The sequence below is a fragment of the Styela clava genome, chromosome 12, assembly GCF_964204865.1.
Source record: "Styela clava chromosome 12, kaStyClav1.hap1.2, whole genome shotgun sequence".
Lineage (NCBI taxonomy): Eukaryota > Metazoa > Chordata > Ascidiacea > Stolidobranchia > Styelidae > Styela > Styela clava.
Genome location: NC_135261.1, coordinates 18,217,214 through 18,238,038, shown reverse-complemented (window position 1 = coordinate 18,238,038; position 20,825 = coordinate 18,217,214). Strand labels below are relative to the sequence as shown.

Below are 20,825 nucleotides of genomic sequence, written 5' to 3'. Positions count from 1 at the left end.
TTATATAAAATATAACTATTTTAATTATATTTACTTACACATTTTACGCAATAATATCAATTTTTCTCAAAAATGAATAGATTGTTCATTTTAGACAAAATCACAACGTAATTTACTTCTTTTGCAACGATTTTCCACTACTAACTTAGCTTATAAATCACAATAATTTAACCGAGTACGCGGAAAATAATTGCTTGTAAATAGAGTCAACCATACAAAAGGTTAAACAACGTTTTCGCTTAGCCTACGGGCAGTAGATAAAAACTGCAACGAGTTATACTCACTTTTATTAAACTTGTAACTTGAAATAAATTATCGGTTAGTAGAAATGGAGAATGCCAAAGAACAATGTAGCCTAATGAAGTATTATTATTCAAGAATGTACTTAATGCAGTTTTCAATATCAGCGAATTTAAGTTTATAGGCTACTATAACTTCGATAACTCAGATTGTATTTTCAGTCCTATTACTACGTTCCAGCTTTCTTTATTTTCGGGCCAGTAATCATGAATTTTTTACAATGCCAACCAGAACATGTTATTATGTCGCTTTGCAGCTATTGAATATCATTCATTCAGCACTTCTACTGACAAGACTATAAACGATTTTATATAAAAACTTATTCATTGTTTATATATACTGTCAATTAGCAAAATAGTAATTGTAATATAGTAATTGTACCTGGATTATAAGATCGTAGTAAAATAAGAATCATTGCTATAGTTCGCATTGGTAATGGGTTATATTGGTAGTCTATGCGCCTGCTGCAGAACCATAAAACACTACTATAAATATACCTTTATTACCGATGAAACTATATATTAAATATTTGATCATTTTGACAATACTGCAAGTGATCGGAGTACTTTATCACGTAACGAAAAGTCGTGGCGTTCATTCAAGGTGGCGCAAACATGGTTCAACTTTCGAACAATGGCAACCAGAACACTCTGACATAAAGCAAAAGATACAGTCAAGCAAATGGATAAAATACTTTCCCCGTGTTTGTGATATGGTATCAAAGTTACAAACGATAAAAACATTTCCATTATTGGAAGATACAACTTGTGCGAATTTGACAACAGTTACATTATTTAATGATAAGACAGATTACCAAATTGGCGATACTTTAAAGGCTATCATTCAGGCTAGAAATTTTAATAACGGAACAAAATGGTATGGAGGCGATTTTTTTCGTGCAACTTTATATCGGACTTTCGAACCATTAGCGGGTGTTGCCTGTGATATAGTTGACAAACTGAATGGATCCTACGTTATTTCATGTCCATTGCCATGGATTGGGAAAGCCAGATTATCTGTGAAACTTATACACCCAAGCGAAAGTTTGCTGACGTTGATGTTAAATTCATCAGGATCACGCGAACTTGGTGTATCTTTGAAAGCAACTGTGAATAATACTTTCACGAACAAGCAAGAACTAGTCGAGTGTGGTTTTGATTTCGGCGACAAATTAAGGTAAGTTTTTTAAACAAAATAAATTACATTCATATACATGCATCATTAGCTCTCATATAATGTTCATTTTCCAGCTCAAATCAAATATGTAATCATTCAAATCCACGAAACGGCGAGCCATGGTTTTGTGTTAAAACAACTTCACATGAATGCCCGCCAATTGAATGGATGGATCGCTATTATGATAAAGATGAAGACAATCAAATACAGGGAAATAAACCCTTATTCAAAACCGGTATAAATCTACGGACGAGGGTTCGAGGACCCAATAAATGGGTATATATTACGACAAAGGCACAAAACAACGTGGGAAAGCCGATTCCGAAAATAACCAAATTTCACGATCTTTTTAAACGTAATGTAGCGCAAACCGCCCCTTTTTCTAAAGAGCCAATGAGTGCCACTGGCTGGTTTGACGATGACCAATGGAGGTCTTTCCTTTGCAATAACACTTTATTCAACGTAAAAAATCTCGAAGACTGTCTACGAAATCATACTGTATATTTTATTGGAGATTCCACTGTACGACATTGGTATAATTTCACGATTACGGAGCTAAATGGTACAGACTACGCTACAGACGGTCCGTCAATTTGGGCCCAGGCTCGAAATGGTGTGGTAAATAGATCTAATATCACTTTGCATTATAGAGCACATGGTCCCCCATTGCATAATCCAGGAACATTGAAAGTTAGGCCTTATATAACTGATACAATGGATGATATTCCGGCTAATTCAGATAAAATGATTGTTCTATTTTCAATCGGTCTTCATATGGATCTATTTAATCCAGATATATATTTACATCGAATCCGTGGGATCAAGTTGGCAATTCAAAGATTACAAAGCAGATCTCCAAAAGTGCGCGTATTTGTAAAAGGTCATCATGTACATTCCCAGTCCACGAGGATATGCCCTTCTGATTGGCTAAGTTATAGACATGATGTATTATTACGTCACATATTCGGGGAATCTCACGGTGTAAATTATTTGCCATTTTGGGATATGACGTCAGTGTTTAATAATCGACCTTATCATCCCAATAAAAAATTACTTAGAATTCAACTCGGTTTGTTTCAGTCGTTTTTATGTGATAATTGATCTACATGACATCAATACATCTGTTATATAAAGACTTTATAATTTAGGCCTGTATTTTCAATGGCTTTGTAGCCTGGAAGTACAGGGAAAAAATAATGCCACAATTCTGCATATTTCACTTTAGTGTAATTTATATTTCAGATAAAAGTATAAACTTCTTGAAACAAAACAGTTTCTTGGGGAAACCACTAACTTAATTGGGCACAGATAGACAATAGGAGAGAAGAGTTCATTTTACTAGTCTTCTATAGCTTCTTCATTAAATTGCAAGCAATGAATCTATTTCCGCTTTCATTACATGGGGCCTCATGGTTGAATAGCAGTCCACTGTCAATAATTCATAATTTTAGGCTGAAAATAGGTCAACGTGCATTTAATATAATATTTTCAATCAAAATCAGCTTCTGAATCCAATCCACCAATTCCACGCATCATTCGTTCTTTTTTCTTTTCATCTAATTCACGTTGTTTATCAATACAAGCCATTGCAAACATCTTGAATTCTTTGTAATCAAGTTCCTGAAATAATATTGTTTCATACGTTAAGTGAAGGCAATTCATACGTTGACTAAATCATCCAAGTTTCGTTCCATACCTCGTCTCCTGACACATCAAATTCGAAAAAAATATCGCGCACTGAATGATCTTTAAGATTGAATAAAAATCCATAGTGTCCAAATTCATCAGCTGATATTGTGCCACCGCCATCTTCGTCCATCATTTCAAATACTAATTTTGAATGCCGGAATATGAATTGCTTTTCAACGCGATCCTACGATTCAAACAAGTCAATTAAATTCTGGACAGAAGTATCTAAACCTGACATGGACAAACTACGGTTCGCGGGCCAAATCCGGCCCGTTGGGTAATTCAATCTGGTCGGCCTGATGCTGCCACAACCAAACTAAACCCAAATTTGGATGTTTTAGCTGAAAATAGGTCAAGGAATATGTTGAAATTGCGATTAAACGTTTTACGTCACACTTACATGGCCCGCCAGTTTGGGTGGGCAAATTTGTTAGCCCTTGATCCAAAAACCTTGCCTACCCCTGATATTCGAAATCTGAACGTTTAGTATCTCGTAACATATATCCAGAATATCCCGATTCGAGATATATATTTTGAACTGACTCGGACTTGAAAGATGTGAAAATTTTGATAATTTTTATGAAAACAGGCGCAATTTAACATTCTCACTATTATTGTTGCATCAAAGATTGATTGTAGTCTACTAGAAAAATCTGTTTGTAAATGATCGACTGCTTAAGTAATCAGTTGAGATACAATATGTTTGTGGCTTTGAAAAGTTTTATCAGTAATTTGTTATCAGTTGTTAGAACAATACCTTCAGAGATATGAGAATGCAAGCAAGTAGGTAGAACTCTTGAAACCGAATATACCCGGTGGCGGTTTGATCGAGCATATCCAGAACCAGAAATATTTGTTGTTTGTTAAGATTTGTCACTTTCTTCATAAACTGATAGAACTGAATGTCTGGGAATAGATCGAGAAACAACAGAAAATCAAGAATTAAATGAACTATGTATGAAAGATAAACAGTTTATATATACGAATATAGCAGTATGTACTGTGGCGTCTCATAAATTGAAATCTGTAGGTCAAATCTCAAATGATGTGCCGGTACTCCCGTAGTGTGTGGGTACCAGGTTAGGGTTAGGCCACAGACTGTCTGTGTTAGCCAAGTGAATATACCCCCATAGGTTTGAGTCCCCTACCGCAACTTGATGTAAAGTAGGCGAACAAAATTAGTTACCTCCATATTGTTGGTACATAAACTTCTAGAGCACCCCATTTTCAGCTAGTACTTATTGTAGAATAGAAATAGAAGAGGGGAAATGGGCATCATGAAGAAATGGGATACTCAGTAAAATTAATTCACTAATCATGTCTACCTAATCGCAGCACAGTGTCAAATTTCTCTGAAAAGATACGGGAATAAAAACACCAGTTACCAAGCAAAGTATTGTTTTTGTTCCATACTTATAACTTGAATTTGTAACGTTACAACATGAAAATTACACACAACTTACCATTTAATTTACCGTGTCCATGAACATCAAGAGCATTGAAATAGGCTAAAACCAGTCGGGTGTTTTTCACTGTTAACAAACTGAATGAACGATCGAGATGGATAAAATTTAGAACTTGAGATTTAATTTTCATTTTCGAAACTTTATGGCTTAGATAGGTGGATGAAATAAAATATCGAATTTTAAAGATTCTCCCAGATATCCGTGACACTGTTTATTACGTCACAAATGAAGGCATGATCATGTAATTCAAGAGTTTTATTTCTAGAATATTTCTTTTATTCTGGAATATATATATATATATATATATATATAAATTGCAACATACTGGTAGCGAGGGAGCATAGACGCAAAAAAAGGATGGAAATGAAAATCAGAGGTGCGAAACGTACTAAATTTGAAAACCATTTACTCCATTCGGACACGTGCAAAGCTGGATTCGCCATTGGACAAGATAGGCGGGAGCCCAGCGGCCTCATGACATGGGGGCCTCGATATTTAATTTTGAATTATTATTCATTTTCATTTGTTTATTAAATTTGAAGGCGTGTTCCAGAATAAAACTAGTTTGAACTGTTAGAAAACTGATTTAGGTTTCATTTTATGTCCTGAATATTTACCAATTTAAAAAGTTACAAAATGAAAAACGATCAAATGATGTCATAATGTATTCCTTAAAATTCTAGAGTAAAATGTTCATTTGTCTCAGCACTGATGGAGTTTATCCGTTGTATAGCGATATATAAAATATCTACTTCGAACGTTTAAATATAGACAAAATACATATCATTACACATGCATCATCTATTTGTATAACTTTTATTGACTGATGATGCATGCTAAAATGAAACACACTTTCTAGAGTACAGAAAAAAATCTTCTAGTTCGTTATACTATATCACGAAATCAACAAAACGGTATTTCGAAGCAAAAGAATCTTTAACTCATTCGTATAAAAGAAATCATATTTGTATATACACAAGTATGTTTTACTTTACGTTTACGACAAGTCAACAAATTCTAGTTTGAACTTTGATTCATCAAAGATGTAATAAACTTTAGCAACGGATTTCAAAGACATTCTAATCCGAGCTACCCATAGATCCACTTCGATGTATTTATTGGGTGATATGGAAAGACGATTATTTTGCAATTTTAAGCTCATATTTTTTTTGCAATAATAAAGTTTATTATTAAAGATTATCCCAAAAACATGAGTAAAAAAAACAAGATACGCGCGTAATAAATTTCCATGACAATAACTGTATTCAATCGAATAACAAAATACTTTCAGAATTTCTCGATTCAAATTTTCAAAGTGGTCAACATAAAATATTAAAGAATGATATTTTCAAATATAAAATAACCAATCACCTCCAAACGAAGTTTATACACTCTTCCCATCTTGTGATTTTCTCGATTTCACTTAATTGAAATTCTAGACTGGAAGCAAAACTGAAACTCCTGAATTTAACACAATATCATTTATCAATTCAAGATCCAGCAATGTTGCGTTGACACGTGAGTACCATTTCACAATTTTTTATTATCCAAACTATTTGGTAATTTCTCGCCATCTTTTTAATATTTAGGAGTTATATCAAGATTAAGGCTTTTGGCTGTTCCAGATTCAGTAACATGGCACAAAATTTATATTTCTATGAACGTAAATGAGTAATTTACTTTTAATTCCAATTATTCCAAATGAGAGTCAATGATCACATAATAAGCAGAACCAATCGCAAACTGGCTGGTACTGGCGGAAAATAGTAATAATTTAATGATCTAAGCTTGGTATTTTGAAATCATTTGAGTAAATAAAGATGAAACTTACTATTTTCACAATTTTTTCCCGTATAACCCTACGTGCATTCGCACTTTCTTTGACAGCCAATTTGTGTGCAATTTTCCGAATTATTAGATGGTAATAGCAAACATCTGTCAACGACTGTAAAAATTCAAATCAATAACGTTGAGACGGTATTTAAAATATACACAGACACTCATATTTTAAAATATCACATTTGAAAATGATCCAATTTTGAAGAAGTGGCATTTTCCGCCATGCGCACAATAGAAGGTAAAAATCAAGGCCCCATTGTTTATCATTCCAGTGATATTTCAAACAATTTATGCTCAACAAAGTGCAAACACTCAGTCAGTTTTGCGCCTAGCATTGTGCCGTGCTTTGATGTGATCGATTCATCATATCATTTCATGTCTTTTCTTTTGCTGTAATACGAACAAAGCATCATACTGCCCGTGTAAGTGGGGTGGTTTCCTGCTCATTTCGCAGCTTCTCCTGTTGTTGGCACGTCTGTACCATCAACCCACAACCCTTTCCTATTAACTGTGTACCCACCAATTCGAAACCCAATTGATATTGGAGAGGAGGCTCCGTACTGAATTCTTATCTGACTTTCAACTAAGTCCTGAATTTCTTCTGTTTTCATCATTGCTATCGCACCTCCAAGACTGCTACAAGTTGAATTTGCTTTAGCAAATGAATTTTTATCAAGATGGTTGACGTGATATTTGCAGTTGTTTGTTTTGCTGGTGATGAATATTCTTTCTGCGTAAAATGAAATAAAATGACAAATTTTATTAACAAATCTAAATTTTGACGCAATTTGTGCAAAGAAAATTCATAGTCATACATTCGCCGTTTTTACTCAAAAAAAAAAAAAATATAATGAAGTTACCATATTGTTCCTTTGTCGTGCCGAACAAAACGCAACCACGTTTGAGAATGAGATGAATCAAAATTTAAAATAAACGAAACATTTTGCGGTCATCATCATAAACTACACATGTGTTTTACAGCACATATATACAATGTTCTGGGTCAATGGGCCGACATCTGTTCTAACAGACCACCCCGGATTCAAGATCGTTCATGATATTTCACATCATAATAGACGAAAAAACTTGATAACAATTTGTGTTCCCTGACGCTTAAAGCGAATTATCGAATTTCTGCGAGCGATATTTATTGTTTGGTTTCAACCTAGAATTACGACAGACGTTTCATTTAAATTCTGTAAACAGCGTGGAGTTATTAGTTTAATAATTTGTTGAAAATGTCTGTTTTTCCTTATTATGAAGCTTTATATTGCTGCAAGCTTTGCGGAAAGTGATATGCTAATTGAATCTTAAGAGAAAGATTTTAATAACTCAATAGTTAGGACAAGGGTAATAATATCAACACGACGATTTAATTTAGTTACAGTAGTTGGTCAATAAATTGTTGGTATAGCAAATTGTTATTCAATATATTACAACTTTATTTGGTGTCTGATTACTAGGGGTTCGGGTTGATTGTTTCATAACTAGGGGGTACTTAACAGGAGGGTTGAGAACCCCTGCTTTAGAAGGACATTCCAATTTTGACATCCTATGAAAATTTTAGCTCCGCCCTTGCGCCATTGTTAAATGGGGGCCCTTCGAAATGGCATAGGCTAGGGGCTTTAAAGCGTTAAAACTTCATTGGTAATATGGCCTCTCAAATGATATAGCCTAAGGCAGAGGTTTTCAAACTATGGGTCGCGACCTAGCGTGGGGTTCTCCGGGATCGCCTAACTTCTGTTGAACATGCGCACACAAGTAACTAGGATTCGAATGTTAGAATGTGAAATTAGTTCTGGTTTGGATATTGATAAATACAATTGAGTGACAGTGTTACGATCGTCAATAATACTTCCCTGTTATATATTTTTCTATCATGTTACATCCGCATATGTATATATATGTAGGCTATATAAGTAGGGTTACCATATTTTTGTGACTTCAAAACGGGACGCCTCAAAAGACAATTATTTATTTGTATAACCTCTATTGACTGATGATGCATGCTAAAATGAAACACACTTTCTGGAGTACAGAAAAAAATCTTCTAGTTCGTTATACTATATCGCGAAATCAACAAAACGGTATTTCGAAGCAAAAGAATCTTTAACTCATTCGTATAAAAGAAATCATATTTGTATATACACAAGTATGTTTTACTTTACGTTTACAAGTCAACAAATTCTAGTTTGAACTTTTATTCATCAAAGATGTACAGTAATAAACTTTAGCAACGGATTTCAAAGACATTCTAATCCGAGCTACCCATAGATCCACTTCGATGTATTTATTGGGTGATATGGAAAGACGATTATTTTGCAATTTTAAGCTCATACTTTTTTTTGCAATAATAAAGTTTATTATTAAAGATTATCCCAAAAACATGAGTAAAAAAAACAAGATACGCGCGTAATAAATTTCCATGACAATAACTGTATTCAATCGAATAACAAAATACTTTTAGAATTTCTCGATTCAAGTTTTTAAAATGGTCAACATAAAATATTAAACAATGATATTTTCAAATATAAAATAACCAATCACCTCCAAATGAAGTTTATACACCCTTCCCAGCTTGTGATTTTCTCGATTCCACTTAATTGAAATTCTAGACTGGAAGCAAGACATCTGTGAAACTCCTGCATTTAACACAATTTTGCGAAGTGCTTTTTATTTCACTTTTTAAATAAAAAAAAAAAATAAAAAATATCATTTATCAATTCAAGATGCAGCAATGTTGCGTTGACACGTGAGTATACTCTTACAATTTTTTATTATCCAAACTATTTGGTAAATTCTCGCCATCTAGGCTTTTGGCTGTTTAAGATTCAGTAACATGGCACAGAATTTATATTTCTATGAACGTAAATGAGTAATTTACTTTTAATTCCAATTGTTCCAAATGAGAGTCAATGATCACATAATAAGTAGAACCAATGGCAAACTGGCTGGTACTGGCGGAAAATAGTTATAATTTAATGATCTAAGCTTGGTATTTTGAAATCATTTGAGAAAAATAAAGATGAAACTTACTATTTTCACAATTGTCTCCCGTATAACCCCACGTGCATTCGCACTTTCTTTGCTAGCCAATTTGTATGCAAGTTCCCGAATTATTACATGGAATAGCAAACATCTGTCAACGACTGTAAAAATTCAAATTAATAACGTTGAGACGTTACTTAAAATATACACAGGCACTCATATTTTAAAATATCACATTTGAAAATGATCCAATTTTGAAGAAGTGGCATTTTCCGCCATGCGCACAAAAGAAGGTAAAAATCAAGGCCCCATTGTTTATCATTCCAGTGATATTTATAGTGATATTTCAAACAATTTATGTTCAACAAAGTGCAAACACTCGGTCAGTTTTGCACCTAGCATTGTGCCGTGCTTTGATGTGATCGATTTATCGTACCATTTCATGTCTTTTATTTTGCTGTGATACGAACTAAGCATCATACTGCTCGTGGAAGTGTGGTGGTTTCCTGCTCATTTCGCAGCTTCTCCTGTTGTTGGCACGTCTGTACCATCAACCCATAACCATTTCCTATCAACTGTGTACCCACCAATTCGAAACCCAATTGATATTGGAGAGGAGGCTCCATACTGAATTCTTATCTGACTTTCAACTAAGTCCTGAATTTCTTCTGTTTTCATCATTGCTATCGCACCTCCAAGACTACAAGCTACAAGTTGAATTTGCTTTAGCAAATGAATTTTTATCAAGATGGTTGACGTGATATTTGCAGTTGTTTGTTTTGCTGGTGATGTATATTCTTTCTGCATAGAATGACAACTTTTTTAAATTTTATGAATAAATCTAATTTTTTTTTGTTCAAAAGAATTGTTTTACGCCATTGTGACGCAATTGTTTGGTTTCAACCTAGAATTACGACAAACGTTTCATTTAAATTCTGTAAACAGCGTGAGGTTATTAGTTTGATAGTTTGTTGAAAATGTCTGGTTTTCCTTGTTATGAAGCTTTATATTATTGTATTCTTAAAAGTCGCCGCAAAAAGGGTTTTCGATTTCGGTAAAGCACGAAATTTCTATTCTCCATTTCACCTCAGTGTTAAATTGTCTCAATTATTTCAATCTAAAATTCCAAGTGGATTGTGTGATATTATGAAGAGTTTTAGCGTGATTTTCAAGATCCAAGTGGCCAAAAGATAAAGTTATAGCTGGTATTCATATATCAGTGGATCCTATCACTGGCCAATCATCTGAATTATTCCACTATATATACGTAAAATAATTTAGGAATTTATGTAAATTAATCATAACGATAAGCTCGATACAAACAAATGATTTTTAGACTACAAAAACAATTAAATACCCACGACATGTTGTATAAATCATCTCAACCTCACAGGACAAATGTTTATTGTGCCTTTAGTAAAAACGACAATATACCTTCACACCGAGTTCCCTGATATGCTGACCGACAAATGCACGTGCACGGCTCTTTATTCGAATTACGGCAAGCCCCCAATTTTTGCAAGGTGACGAATCGCACGGGACTAAAAATATAAAAAAGAATGAAAAATACAGAATATTATTTTTGATCAGTAACTGGAACGATTTCGAGATAGTATAATATTATTGTTAGAGGAATTGTGAACTACTACTGACACACAAATTCTTAATGTGTGATCAGTGATGCTGTGTAGATATCAGCAGATGCAGATAACATGCAGACCATGAGTTGAGGAACTACAAACAAAATTTAGTCCAAACATTGATTTGTTTGCCGACATGCGTGAGCTATATTTCTTTCTATATTATAAGAGCGAAAATCTGATATTCATTTCACTTACTGTTTACAGATACTCCTTGTACAGAAGTGACCAAAGCAATCGAAAGGATCAAGCCTCATAGTAGTAACAAATCGTTTTTCACCTCATTTATTCTGTAAAATAAAATTTTACTAATTTTTTGTTTCATAAAAGAACCAATTACAACAATCATAGTGTTCATGATATTGGCCTGTCTATGAACTTAACAGTTCTGTCGTGTTGATTAAACAAATTCCAATAAAAACTTTTTTACGTTAACATGAGGTGACGATTTGTAGCTAGCAAAACTGAGACCAGAATAGAATGATTTATAACTCGCTATGTTTATAAAAGTTGCTAAACCTTTGAATAAGCATCTGCAAGACACATACTTCTAAACTTAAAATCTTGTAGTATTATAAAATTTCTTTCTTTCAGACGAAAACAAACTGTATCATGAATCTTGTGTTAACTTACAAATTTATTGTTCATTTTTTATTAAGTTAACATTCTGGCTTAGAATCTTACCTTTCATCGTAACTGAAGAGACGTAATTATATTAAATTCTAAAACACAAGAACGAATAACAAAGCAACACATTGGCAATAAATTGATAACCATGCTGTCTTTTTTATGAAGAATAAACACGCCTAACGCCGATCTGTTACACCAGTAATCGAGCTCGTATTTTATATAAGTTGTCTATGAAAAAGGAAACGTGTTTTGAATCATTGGGATTGGCTTTCCCGTCTACATCAATTGAATGCAATTCATTGAATTTGATCTTACATAATATTTCCCGCAATCTGATTCCTTCATGAATTATGTAAAATTGCCTATCACAATGCATTTGGTGCATACTGAACTTTAACGTACGTATTTGTGCTTCCGCACGCGAAATATTTTTTAATCGCTCTCAAATAAATGTGCAAATTGCAAATAATGAGAAAAAGGCATAGAAAGGGCATTTTTTTGCTAGCTGTGGTAGTGTAGTCGATTATACAAAAAATAACAACAATGATGTAGCAATTCAATGAAAGAATTACTTTGGGTATTTCGAAGCGATTTGTAGGATGCATAATTCGTAACTCACAAATTCTACTTTATTTGAACTTCTAAACCTGCTCGTTAATTCACTTCCCTTTTCATCCCCAGATCCCAAAAATCTAGTTTCCATTAGATTAAGAACCTGAAAGCAACAATAAGGCAACATCGTGACGATATATTTTATATTCAACTTTAATGTACATTCACGTATGTGCGCATGTGGAATAACAGTCAAGATAACAGACATATGGTCAGGACATTAAGAAATATAAGCACGTGGTGAAAGCATCGAGGAAAATGGGCACCCCAAAAATTTCAATGGTGCCACAGTGTACCAATTCATTTTTCAATATTGCCAAAACCAGGACAAATTTAAAATAATTCGAGTTGGTCAGACGATTCAGACCCAAATATTGGGCATGATGAAATAATTTTTTGCTCACTTTTCTTTCTCGAGTATCATCTTAATCCTCTCTATAATTGTTTGAAAGCGTCAGAGCTATTTCCAAAAAAATATCATGTAATACATTCATAACCGGGTCTTCAATTAGTACTGAATGGACTTGAAGCCGAGAAAATTTTCTCGGATCTTTACTACTGCGAAAAATTTTGAGTTGATTTTTTATTATTTTGAGTAGGTTGACGCTTACAAACTAGTGAACGTGTGTGAAGTGTGACTGAAGTGCTTTAAAATGGCCCAAAAGTAATTATCGAGAGAAGCTTAAGTTCGCAGCTTAAAATTATGACGTGTGTTAATTTTTCAAATAATACAATCAGAATAATATCATATATATAATAATTACAATATATGCAACCCATAGTGAGAATAAAAAAAGTAAAGACTGTCTGTAATCAAAAAATATTATAATATATATAAATAAATATTTTTATATATCAAATTAGCATTTCAGGCAATATCGTCTCTTTTAACGAGTGGCGTGATCGCGGCGACTGTTTTAGAAGCCTTCAGAACAGGGGTTTTCAACCTGGTGTTCGCGAACCCGCCGGGGTCCACGGGAAGATTTCCAGGGGTACTTGGATGGCAGGTGAGTTTTCTTGTGTTGCTATTTTTTACTACCAGAGAAAAATGCGTGCCAATTGAAACTCAGCGTAGTAGAGTTTCCCTGACCTTGCGTTGTTGTGACGCAACAATGTGAAATCGACGGCTTTGCAGCCAAACTGTGAATCTTAAAAAACAATGTGCTGCAAGCTTTGCGGAAATTGATATGCTAATTGAATCTTAAGAGAGAGATTTTAATAACTCAATAGTTAGGCCGAGGACAAGGGTAATAATATCAACACGACGATTTAATTTAGTTACAGTAGTTGGTCAATAAATTGTTGTTATAGCAAATTGTTAGTCAATATATTACAACTTTATTTGGTGTCTGATTACTAGGGGTTCGGGTTGATTGTTTCATAACTAGGGGGTACTTAACAGGAGGGTTGAGAACCCCTGCTTTAGAAGGACATTCCAATTTTGACATCCTATGAAAGTTTTAGCTCCGCCTTTGCGCCATTGTTAAATGAGGGCCCTTCGGAATGGCATAGGCTAGGCAGGCTAGGGGCTTTAAAGCGTTAAAACTTCGATGGTAATATGGCGTCTCAAATGATATAGCCTAAGGCAGAGGTTTTCAAACTATGGGTCGCGACCTAGCGTGGGGTTCTCCGGGATCGCCTAACTTCTGTTGAACATGCGCACACAAGTAACTAGGATTCGAAAGTTAAAATGTGAAATTAGTTCTGGTTTGGATATTGATAAATACAATTGAGTGACAGTGTTACGATCGTCAATAATACTTCCCTGTTATATATTTTCCTATCATGTTTAGGCTTGCACGTAATTGACAAAAATCAATTCCGTAATTACGGCCAAATCGATTACGTAATGACCCCGTAATTGCGATATTTTTTCACACATTTAAACCTATCATAACAACCAATTTAATCCACTTCTATTCCGAATGGGACATCGAAGTTTGGTTTTTATATTCCCGGCAATACTACACGCCGGCGACAGATGTTAAAGACAAATACCAAGGAGTGAATTCAAAATAATTTTATTCTGATTTTTATCTTTTGTATTAGGTTTGATTTTATTATCCACTTTATAAACAAATTTTATGCGATCAATTTTATCATTACCAACACTGGTAATATATTTAAGAAACGATAGTTCACTTTTTTAAAATCGTATTAACGTATTAATACGACTTTCGTATTAAACAAGAGAGCTATGCTCAAATATATGGACACGTAGAGTCACATAATTTTGATGACGTCATAGCGAAAAAAAAAGTAATAGCCTTCTGGAGAAAATTTTTATCTTTAACCACTAAAAATTTCAAAGCAATTGGTCCAGTATTCGAAGAGAAAAGCGACTTTTTAAAAACGTGTCAAAGAACAACAAGAACAAGAACAAGAACAAGAACAACAACAACATAATATTGAAACGATCGTTATGTCCACTACGTGTCCAATAAAAATTCCGGGTTGCTAATTTATTAATCAACTACAAGCGTATTCTTTCGTTTGATTATACTTTCGCTTGCCTCGCGACGAAGACTTGTTATTTCACCGTTTTTTAGAATATCCGACTTTACTACTTAGTTAGCATTTTATAATAATTATTGATGCCGACTTATTGACGATATTCCGAATTCCATGCTTCATTTTACATTAAATCATTTCGCGGCCTAAAAGTTATAACATTAATTCTATAAATTTAGACCAAATATTAATTATTTGCGCATTATTTAAAATACCGTACTTATATGACATGCCTTCACCGAAAATACAAAGTTATATCGCAAAACAATGCATTTTGTGACATTTATTTTGCACTCATGAAAATATTAATTTATTTTTCTAACTAAAGTCGACAATCCTATTTGTCAAGATTGACACAAGTTTGGTCGAGTGCCGGTGGTATTCGAGTCGACGATAAATCAAAATAAGTTGCCGAATTTGGTAAAGACAGGTAATCATATTTGGCCGACATATTGCGAGGCATTGTGAAAAACGTATTGAGCAATGCCAAGTCCGGACAGATATATAACGATAAAATCGGTAACAGAACATCAAGATTTTGTGATAGAAAATGGATCTCGTGCAGAGTAAACACGGGAAATCCCGTCGTATTGTTGTTTCTCTGCCGTCTTAATCGCTTTAACGATGCCGAAAAGACTAAGTTGCGTTGGTTCATTACGCAATTTCTCTTCCGTCTTTATATTGCTGCTTGATGAGCGCGACATTAATTATCACGGCATTTACAAATAGACCATGTTTTATAAGTTGATCTCTTACATTCTTTAGTCATTTCACCCGAAGAAGTTGAAACCAGGTGTGTTGACGTCCATCGGTCTCAACACAATTCTATTCCTTATCTACGGTTAAAATGTACATTGGCCATCCTAGATAAGTTGATAATAGGTTAGTAAGTGACGCGTTATCCCTTCCCCATCTGCCTAACAAGAGAGAGAAAAACGGCTGCGAATACCGGAACTCTAACTTCTTTTACTTAAACTTATAATTTTTTACAATCGACAGAATTGACTGCTCTGAAGAGAGCTCGTTTCAATCGCGAAAGCGCTCGACCAATAATTACGACTTTACGTAATTCGTAACTTCGCTTCCGTAACTCGAAATAATTCCGTAATTCCGTAAATCCGTAAATTACGTGCAAGCCTAATCATGTTACATCCGCATATGTATATATATGTAGGCTATATAAGTATATAATTGACCTTAGCCTTGATATTTCCATGATCACCTTGCAGGCTTAACCTGTGACCCAAACCGCTGGCCTACAAACCAGAATTTTGCGGGTCTGCAATAAATTATGTCAATTGTTTTGTTATTTCACTACCAGTCTATGTTAATTCTCGCATGTGTCTACACATCGTCTCCGTATAAAAGTGAACGTATTCTAGTATTGCAATATTATGGTATTTAGACATCTAAATAATATTCCTAAAAAACAAAAGTATGAAGCGAGTTTGTCCACATCGTCTCCGTATAAAAGTGAACAAATCCTAGTACTGTATTGCCATACTATGGTATTTAGACATCTGAATAATCTTCCTAAAAAGTATGAAGCGAGTTGAATTTCATACACAATTTCGAAGCAGTTTGTGCAATCGAGAACAAAACGACAAGAAATCAAGAAAAATAAAAGGCACGTCATGTTGTTTTTACCTATTTTACTTTCATGTTCTGTTTTGCTTTCGAATTAATTATGGAGCAATTTGTATTATTTTAACATCGAAATAAACAAGAAATGCTTTACTAATTTGTAAATTATTCCATATTTGGAAGTAATCCGTACGCTTCCTCACAACCTACTGCCTATCAAGTCTTTCTATGTTTTACCTAGGAACTCGGCGTTCCGTAAATATTTAGAATCTCAGAGACTTCTACATCGTGGTCTACCGATAGGCTACCATATATATGCGTTATCAAATTTACAGAGCTCTGCCCGTTTTTTCGAATCATCGTCGGGGCAAAAAGATTGGGAACCACTGAACTGAACAGTTCCGTACAGCAACGTCCCCCAAACTTAAAGTCGATATACAGGGACATTGTTTTCATCAAAATATTCAAATAGAATAAACTGATTTTGAATTTTCTGTACTTTTCTTGTTGTGGGTAGCGATCATCTACTGTAGTCTTTGAGTCAGTCAATCAATCATTTGTCGTCACAAAAAAACAAATGCACAAAGATCGGTACAGAAAATAAATAGACTAGTAAGTTAGTAGTAACGTTAATTGTGCGACAGGGGTCGCGAGGGACATGGTTAGGTCTTCAAGCACCGACACCTATAGTGTTGTTACTGGTCTAATGTAAAAATAATAATTACTTTCGCTACAAACATTGACTATGCAATAGTCATGATGGTGAACATATTTGACTACAACAAATCGAGAGGAATTGACTGCATAGGCAATTTTGAAAATAGGCATAGTGGTTGAGTATAGCAAACAAATGCAACTTATGCAGTTGCTCAGACACCTCTTTTTCTCAGACAGATATTCAAGCATGGTTGCAACTTACAAGCAGCCTATTTCCGCGGTCATGCGATGATCAAAAATTAGTCCCGATTAAGCTGCGATAGACTAGGCTAAAATTAGGTATCAGTACCTGTCATATGCACGTGGTTGAATTAACGCAAAACCATGAAAACGAGGCATCATTCACACCCATGCTATCGCGATCAGTGCGAAGTTGGTGTCGGTTGCCATTTTTACGTCATCGTATCCTCGATACTGATTGGACAGGGTTATGGATATAAACATAGAAATCGGAGCTTGGGAAAACATCCGTTGAGTTATCTTGTAAAACTAATCTTAGAGTTTTTTCGTGTCAGTTTTCTCGCTTTTTTTCCAGGACCATGTTGAGGTCAACACGTCAAATCGTATTATCGGGTGGAATCGGGGCCAAATTTAGACGATGAGAGGCATTGAGCTCGGCGGTGTGGCGCATCGTGCTAAGCGTTAGGAATACGCTCGCCACCGCATCTCTGATTACCCTTCGTGGGATCGCGGGTTCGAATCCCATGCGGGGATGATTATGTGCGAGAGGATTGCTGGACTTTTCGCCGCCGTAGGGTGGTTCACGTAACCGCTGGTCGGTTTCGGCTTCCTTCACCATCAAGTCTATGCTTCCGAAAACAAATAACTGGCTAACTAATCCTATACCCGGCCTGGACATGTAACTGGACGAGAGGCCGTGGTTCGCCATGTGATTAAGCCGTCTCATCGACTTTTCACTCCCCCTGGATGAATATGTGAATTCTATCCTATTGTCCCCCGGGCAGGTGTGGTCAAAGTTTTTCCAGCTCAGCATACACAAGGTAAACATCTTTGTGGTGGTGTCTTCCGGCAAAAGTTTTCGTCTGACCCGAAAGCGGATTCGCTCAGTGTTCTGATGGTACTGAGCTAATCGATTTTACGTCAATCTTTAGAGAGCTTCCCCAGAAGGAACATAAGCAAGTAGGGTCAGGGGTCACAGCTGATCAGTTGCCAACACGTTCAGACTCTCCGTCCAGCCGTCTTTGTTTTCGTTTGTTCTTCTTTGGCTGGCTTTCGTTTAGAAGCGGTTTTCCGTTTTTGTGTGCGGGCGCACTTTTCTCAGTTTTTATTAAATTTTAAAACAAGTTTAGTCTGTAATAGTTTAATTTGAGCAGGCATTTAAACCACCGTCTGACCGCGCGATAATTCTATAAATTAGGTATAATCATATATTTGTGACGCTTTTTAAATGCCCTACTGGTATTAATTATTTTTAAATTTGCTTGCAACCTGGTACCGCGGATAAACACAGAATGTGATATAGTACGTGAAAAGTAAGGTCTAAATCATTTAAAAAAATAATGAAATACATCATTCGATCCTGAAATCTTATGCAAGTCGCATATATTCGTTTATTTTGTTTTTATCAACTATTTTATCGTCTATTGCTGATTATGGAGTCGAAATAAACTATACTTATACACCAGGGGTCGGCAACCTTTTGTCGCTCACGGGCCAACATTAATGATTGCAAGTATTTTTATTACATATTTTTATGAAAGTTAAAAACCGAAAAGATGGCTGATGAATCACAAATTTTTCACACAAATCAGATGTTGAAATTGAGAAGATTGCGACAACTTGTGAACCCAACTTAGTCGTCTTACTGAATAAAAAAAAAATTACAAATGGCATTTAATGTGACACTTTTTGTTGCATCACATTTGATAGCTTTTCGACATCAGGCGACATGCTCGATGAGGCCACGGTTAAAACATTTTCTAAATGGGCATCACTAATCCGAGTTCTCAGGTTGTTCTTTGTAATGTTCAATTTCGAAAATAATTGTTCGCACATATGTACTTCCAAACATTGATGTGAATTTTTTCGCATGGTTTGTCATATTAGGACAGAGTTTTCCTTCAAATATTTACTTTTTATAAAAACCAAGCGGTGATATATCTCTCGAATAGAATATGAATTTTATTTCATCGTTGCATTGAATATTTTCTGCGCCATCGAACCCGCTGCAATCAACTTTTCTGCGTTTTGGTGCCATTTGTCCAATTATTATTAAATTGTAAACTTTGCTACTCACTAAATTGTTAGGTTATAATATAATTCAGTCTACACGTGTCTCACAATAAATTCTGATACGGGAAGAATATATTCATGAAAACAGCCGTTTTGTTGCTATAATTCAGTGAAGCTTCGAGCGCCGGATTATTTTACCCCGCGGGCCGTAGATTGCCGACCTCTGATGTACACCATTAGCATTAGGCCAGTTCGTCTGAATATCATTGTATTATATCTGTATATGGTTTATGCACCTTTCACATTCCTACACTTACTGTGATGCCCTGGAACCCAGTCTGGATTTCATGGCCTTTTTGAACGAGAAATCGGGCGTGCAATCAGATTCTCCCGCGTGCAAATAGGAATTCCTGGCGTGCAATTATAACTCACGCGTGCATATATGCAACGCGTGCCATATGGATAAGCCGTCTTATCGGCTTTCCTCTCCCCGGGATAAATATGTAAATCCTATCCTAACTGACTTCGACATTAGAAATCTCTCAATACCGTACATTCGCGTAAAATTACCGGTACTGGATAAAAAATACTTTGGATACTGTTCAGTACATCCGCGTAAAATTATAGGGTACAAAATACGTTCAATTAAAGCAGAATGGCCATACTTTGTCAATAATCTTGGAAGTGGGTTTACGTGGTATTATTGGATAAAAAATACGTCAAATCAGAGCAAGAAATGGATGTTAACCTTTGACATTATTTCTATTCTTTGTTACTAATTTTGAGAAATGTTTGTGCGACTTTAGATATCGGTACTGTTCAGTACATGCGTGTAAAATAATTGTATAAATAATTTGCTGAATCAGAGCCGTAACTGGCCAGCGTCAGTGCAGAGGCGAACTTTTCGCCCATCACGGGATTCCTATCAGTCAACACGATATGGTCTTTTTGCTTCGCATTTTTCGATCAGGTCAAATCTTGCAAACTAGTATTAGTCGAAAATTATGGAGTTACAATTTGTTGGCATCTTGATATTACTGGATTATTGATTCAAAAACCATTTTAATTTCATTGGTGAGCAATTGCAAATTTTCGGCGTGCAAAATTGAATTCGCTGGCGTGCATTTTTGCGGAGCGCTAGCGCCCTCGGGCGTGCACCTGCCATGGAATCCAGTCTGGCCTGGAACCCATCTCCAATTATGTCCAATACCAAAATTGCCAAATATTATAGGTTATATGACGTATACACATCACTGATCTAAATACAATATGGAATGATATATTTAAAACTAATACGTGTATACAGAATATCAGAAATATACCACTTTTGGTGGTGAAATAATGTTGTTTATGCTGGTCCATTGCGGCTTCCCCAACCATCTGATCATCCATGCTGACTAATTCCATACCTGACATGGACTGGTGACTGGACGAAAGGGCCGTGGTTCGCCATATGATAAGTCGTCTTATTGGCTTCAAT

General features: G+C 35.2%; 2 protein-coding genes across 2 annotated transcripts; one reads left to right on the top strand and one right to left on the bottom strand.

The window, feature by feature from the left end:
- The first annotated feature begins 104 nt into the window (after positions 1-104).
- On the top strand, positions 105-2,859 carry LOC120329354 (NXPE family member 3-like). The gene is made up of 2 exons (XM_039395958.2): positions 105-1,476; positions 1,551-2,859. Exons 1-2 carry the CDS (start codon positions 809-811, stop codon positions 2,575-2,577), a joined length of 1,695 nt encoding a protein of 564 aa, XP_039251892.2. The 5' UTR covers positions 105-808; the 3' UTR covers positions 2,578-2,859.
- An 80-nt stretch (positions 2,860-2,939) lies between these two features.
- On the bottom strand, positions 2,940-4,769 carry LOC120329390 (EF-hand calcium-binding domain-containing protein 9-like). Its single transcript, XM_039395999.2, has 4 exons — positions 4,629-4,769; positions 3,923-4,071; positions 3,173-3,349; positions 2,940-3,096 (listed from the first exon to the last, which is right to left on the bottom strand). The coding sequence occupies exons 1-4, from the start codon at positions 4,759-4,761 to the stop codon at positions 2,965-2,967; spliced, it is 591 nt and encodes a 196-aa protein (XP_039251933.1). The 5' UTR covers positions 4,762-4,769; the 3' UTR covers positions 2,940-2,964.
- Between the last annotated feature and the right edge of the window lie 16,056 nt (positions 4,770-20,825).

Bases quoted from the DNA above. Each gene is read 5' to 3' on its own strand.
- LOC120329354 (XM_039395958.2), top strand. From the start codon at position 809: ATGAAACTATATATTAAATATTTGATCATTTTGACAATACTGCAAGTG. The intron at 1,477-1,550 runs GTAAGTTTTTTA...TTCATTTTCCAG, and splicing joins GATTTCGGCGACAAATTAAG to CTCAAATCAAATATGTAATC.
- LOC120329390 (XM_039395999.2), bottom strand. From the start codon at position 4,761: ATGAAAATTAAATCTCAAGTTCTAAATTTTATCCATCTCGATCGTTCA. The intron at 3,350-3,922 runs GTATTGTTCTAA...TTTGAATCGTAG, and splicing joins GCATTCTCATATCTCTGAAG to GATCGCGTTGAAAAGCAATT. The intron at 3,097-3,172 runs GTATGGAACGAA...ATATTATTTCAG, and splicing joins TTGATGTGTCAGGAGACGAG to GAACTTGATTACAAAGAATT.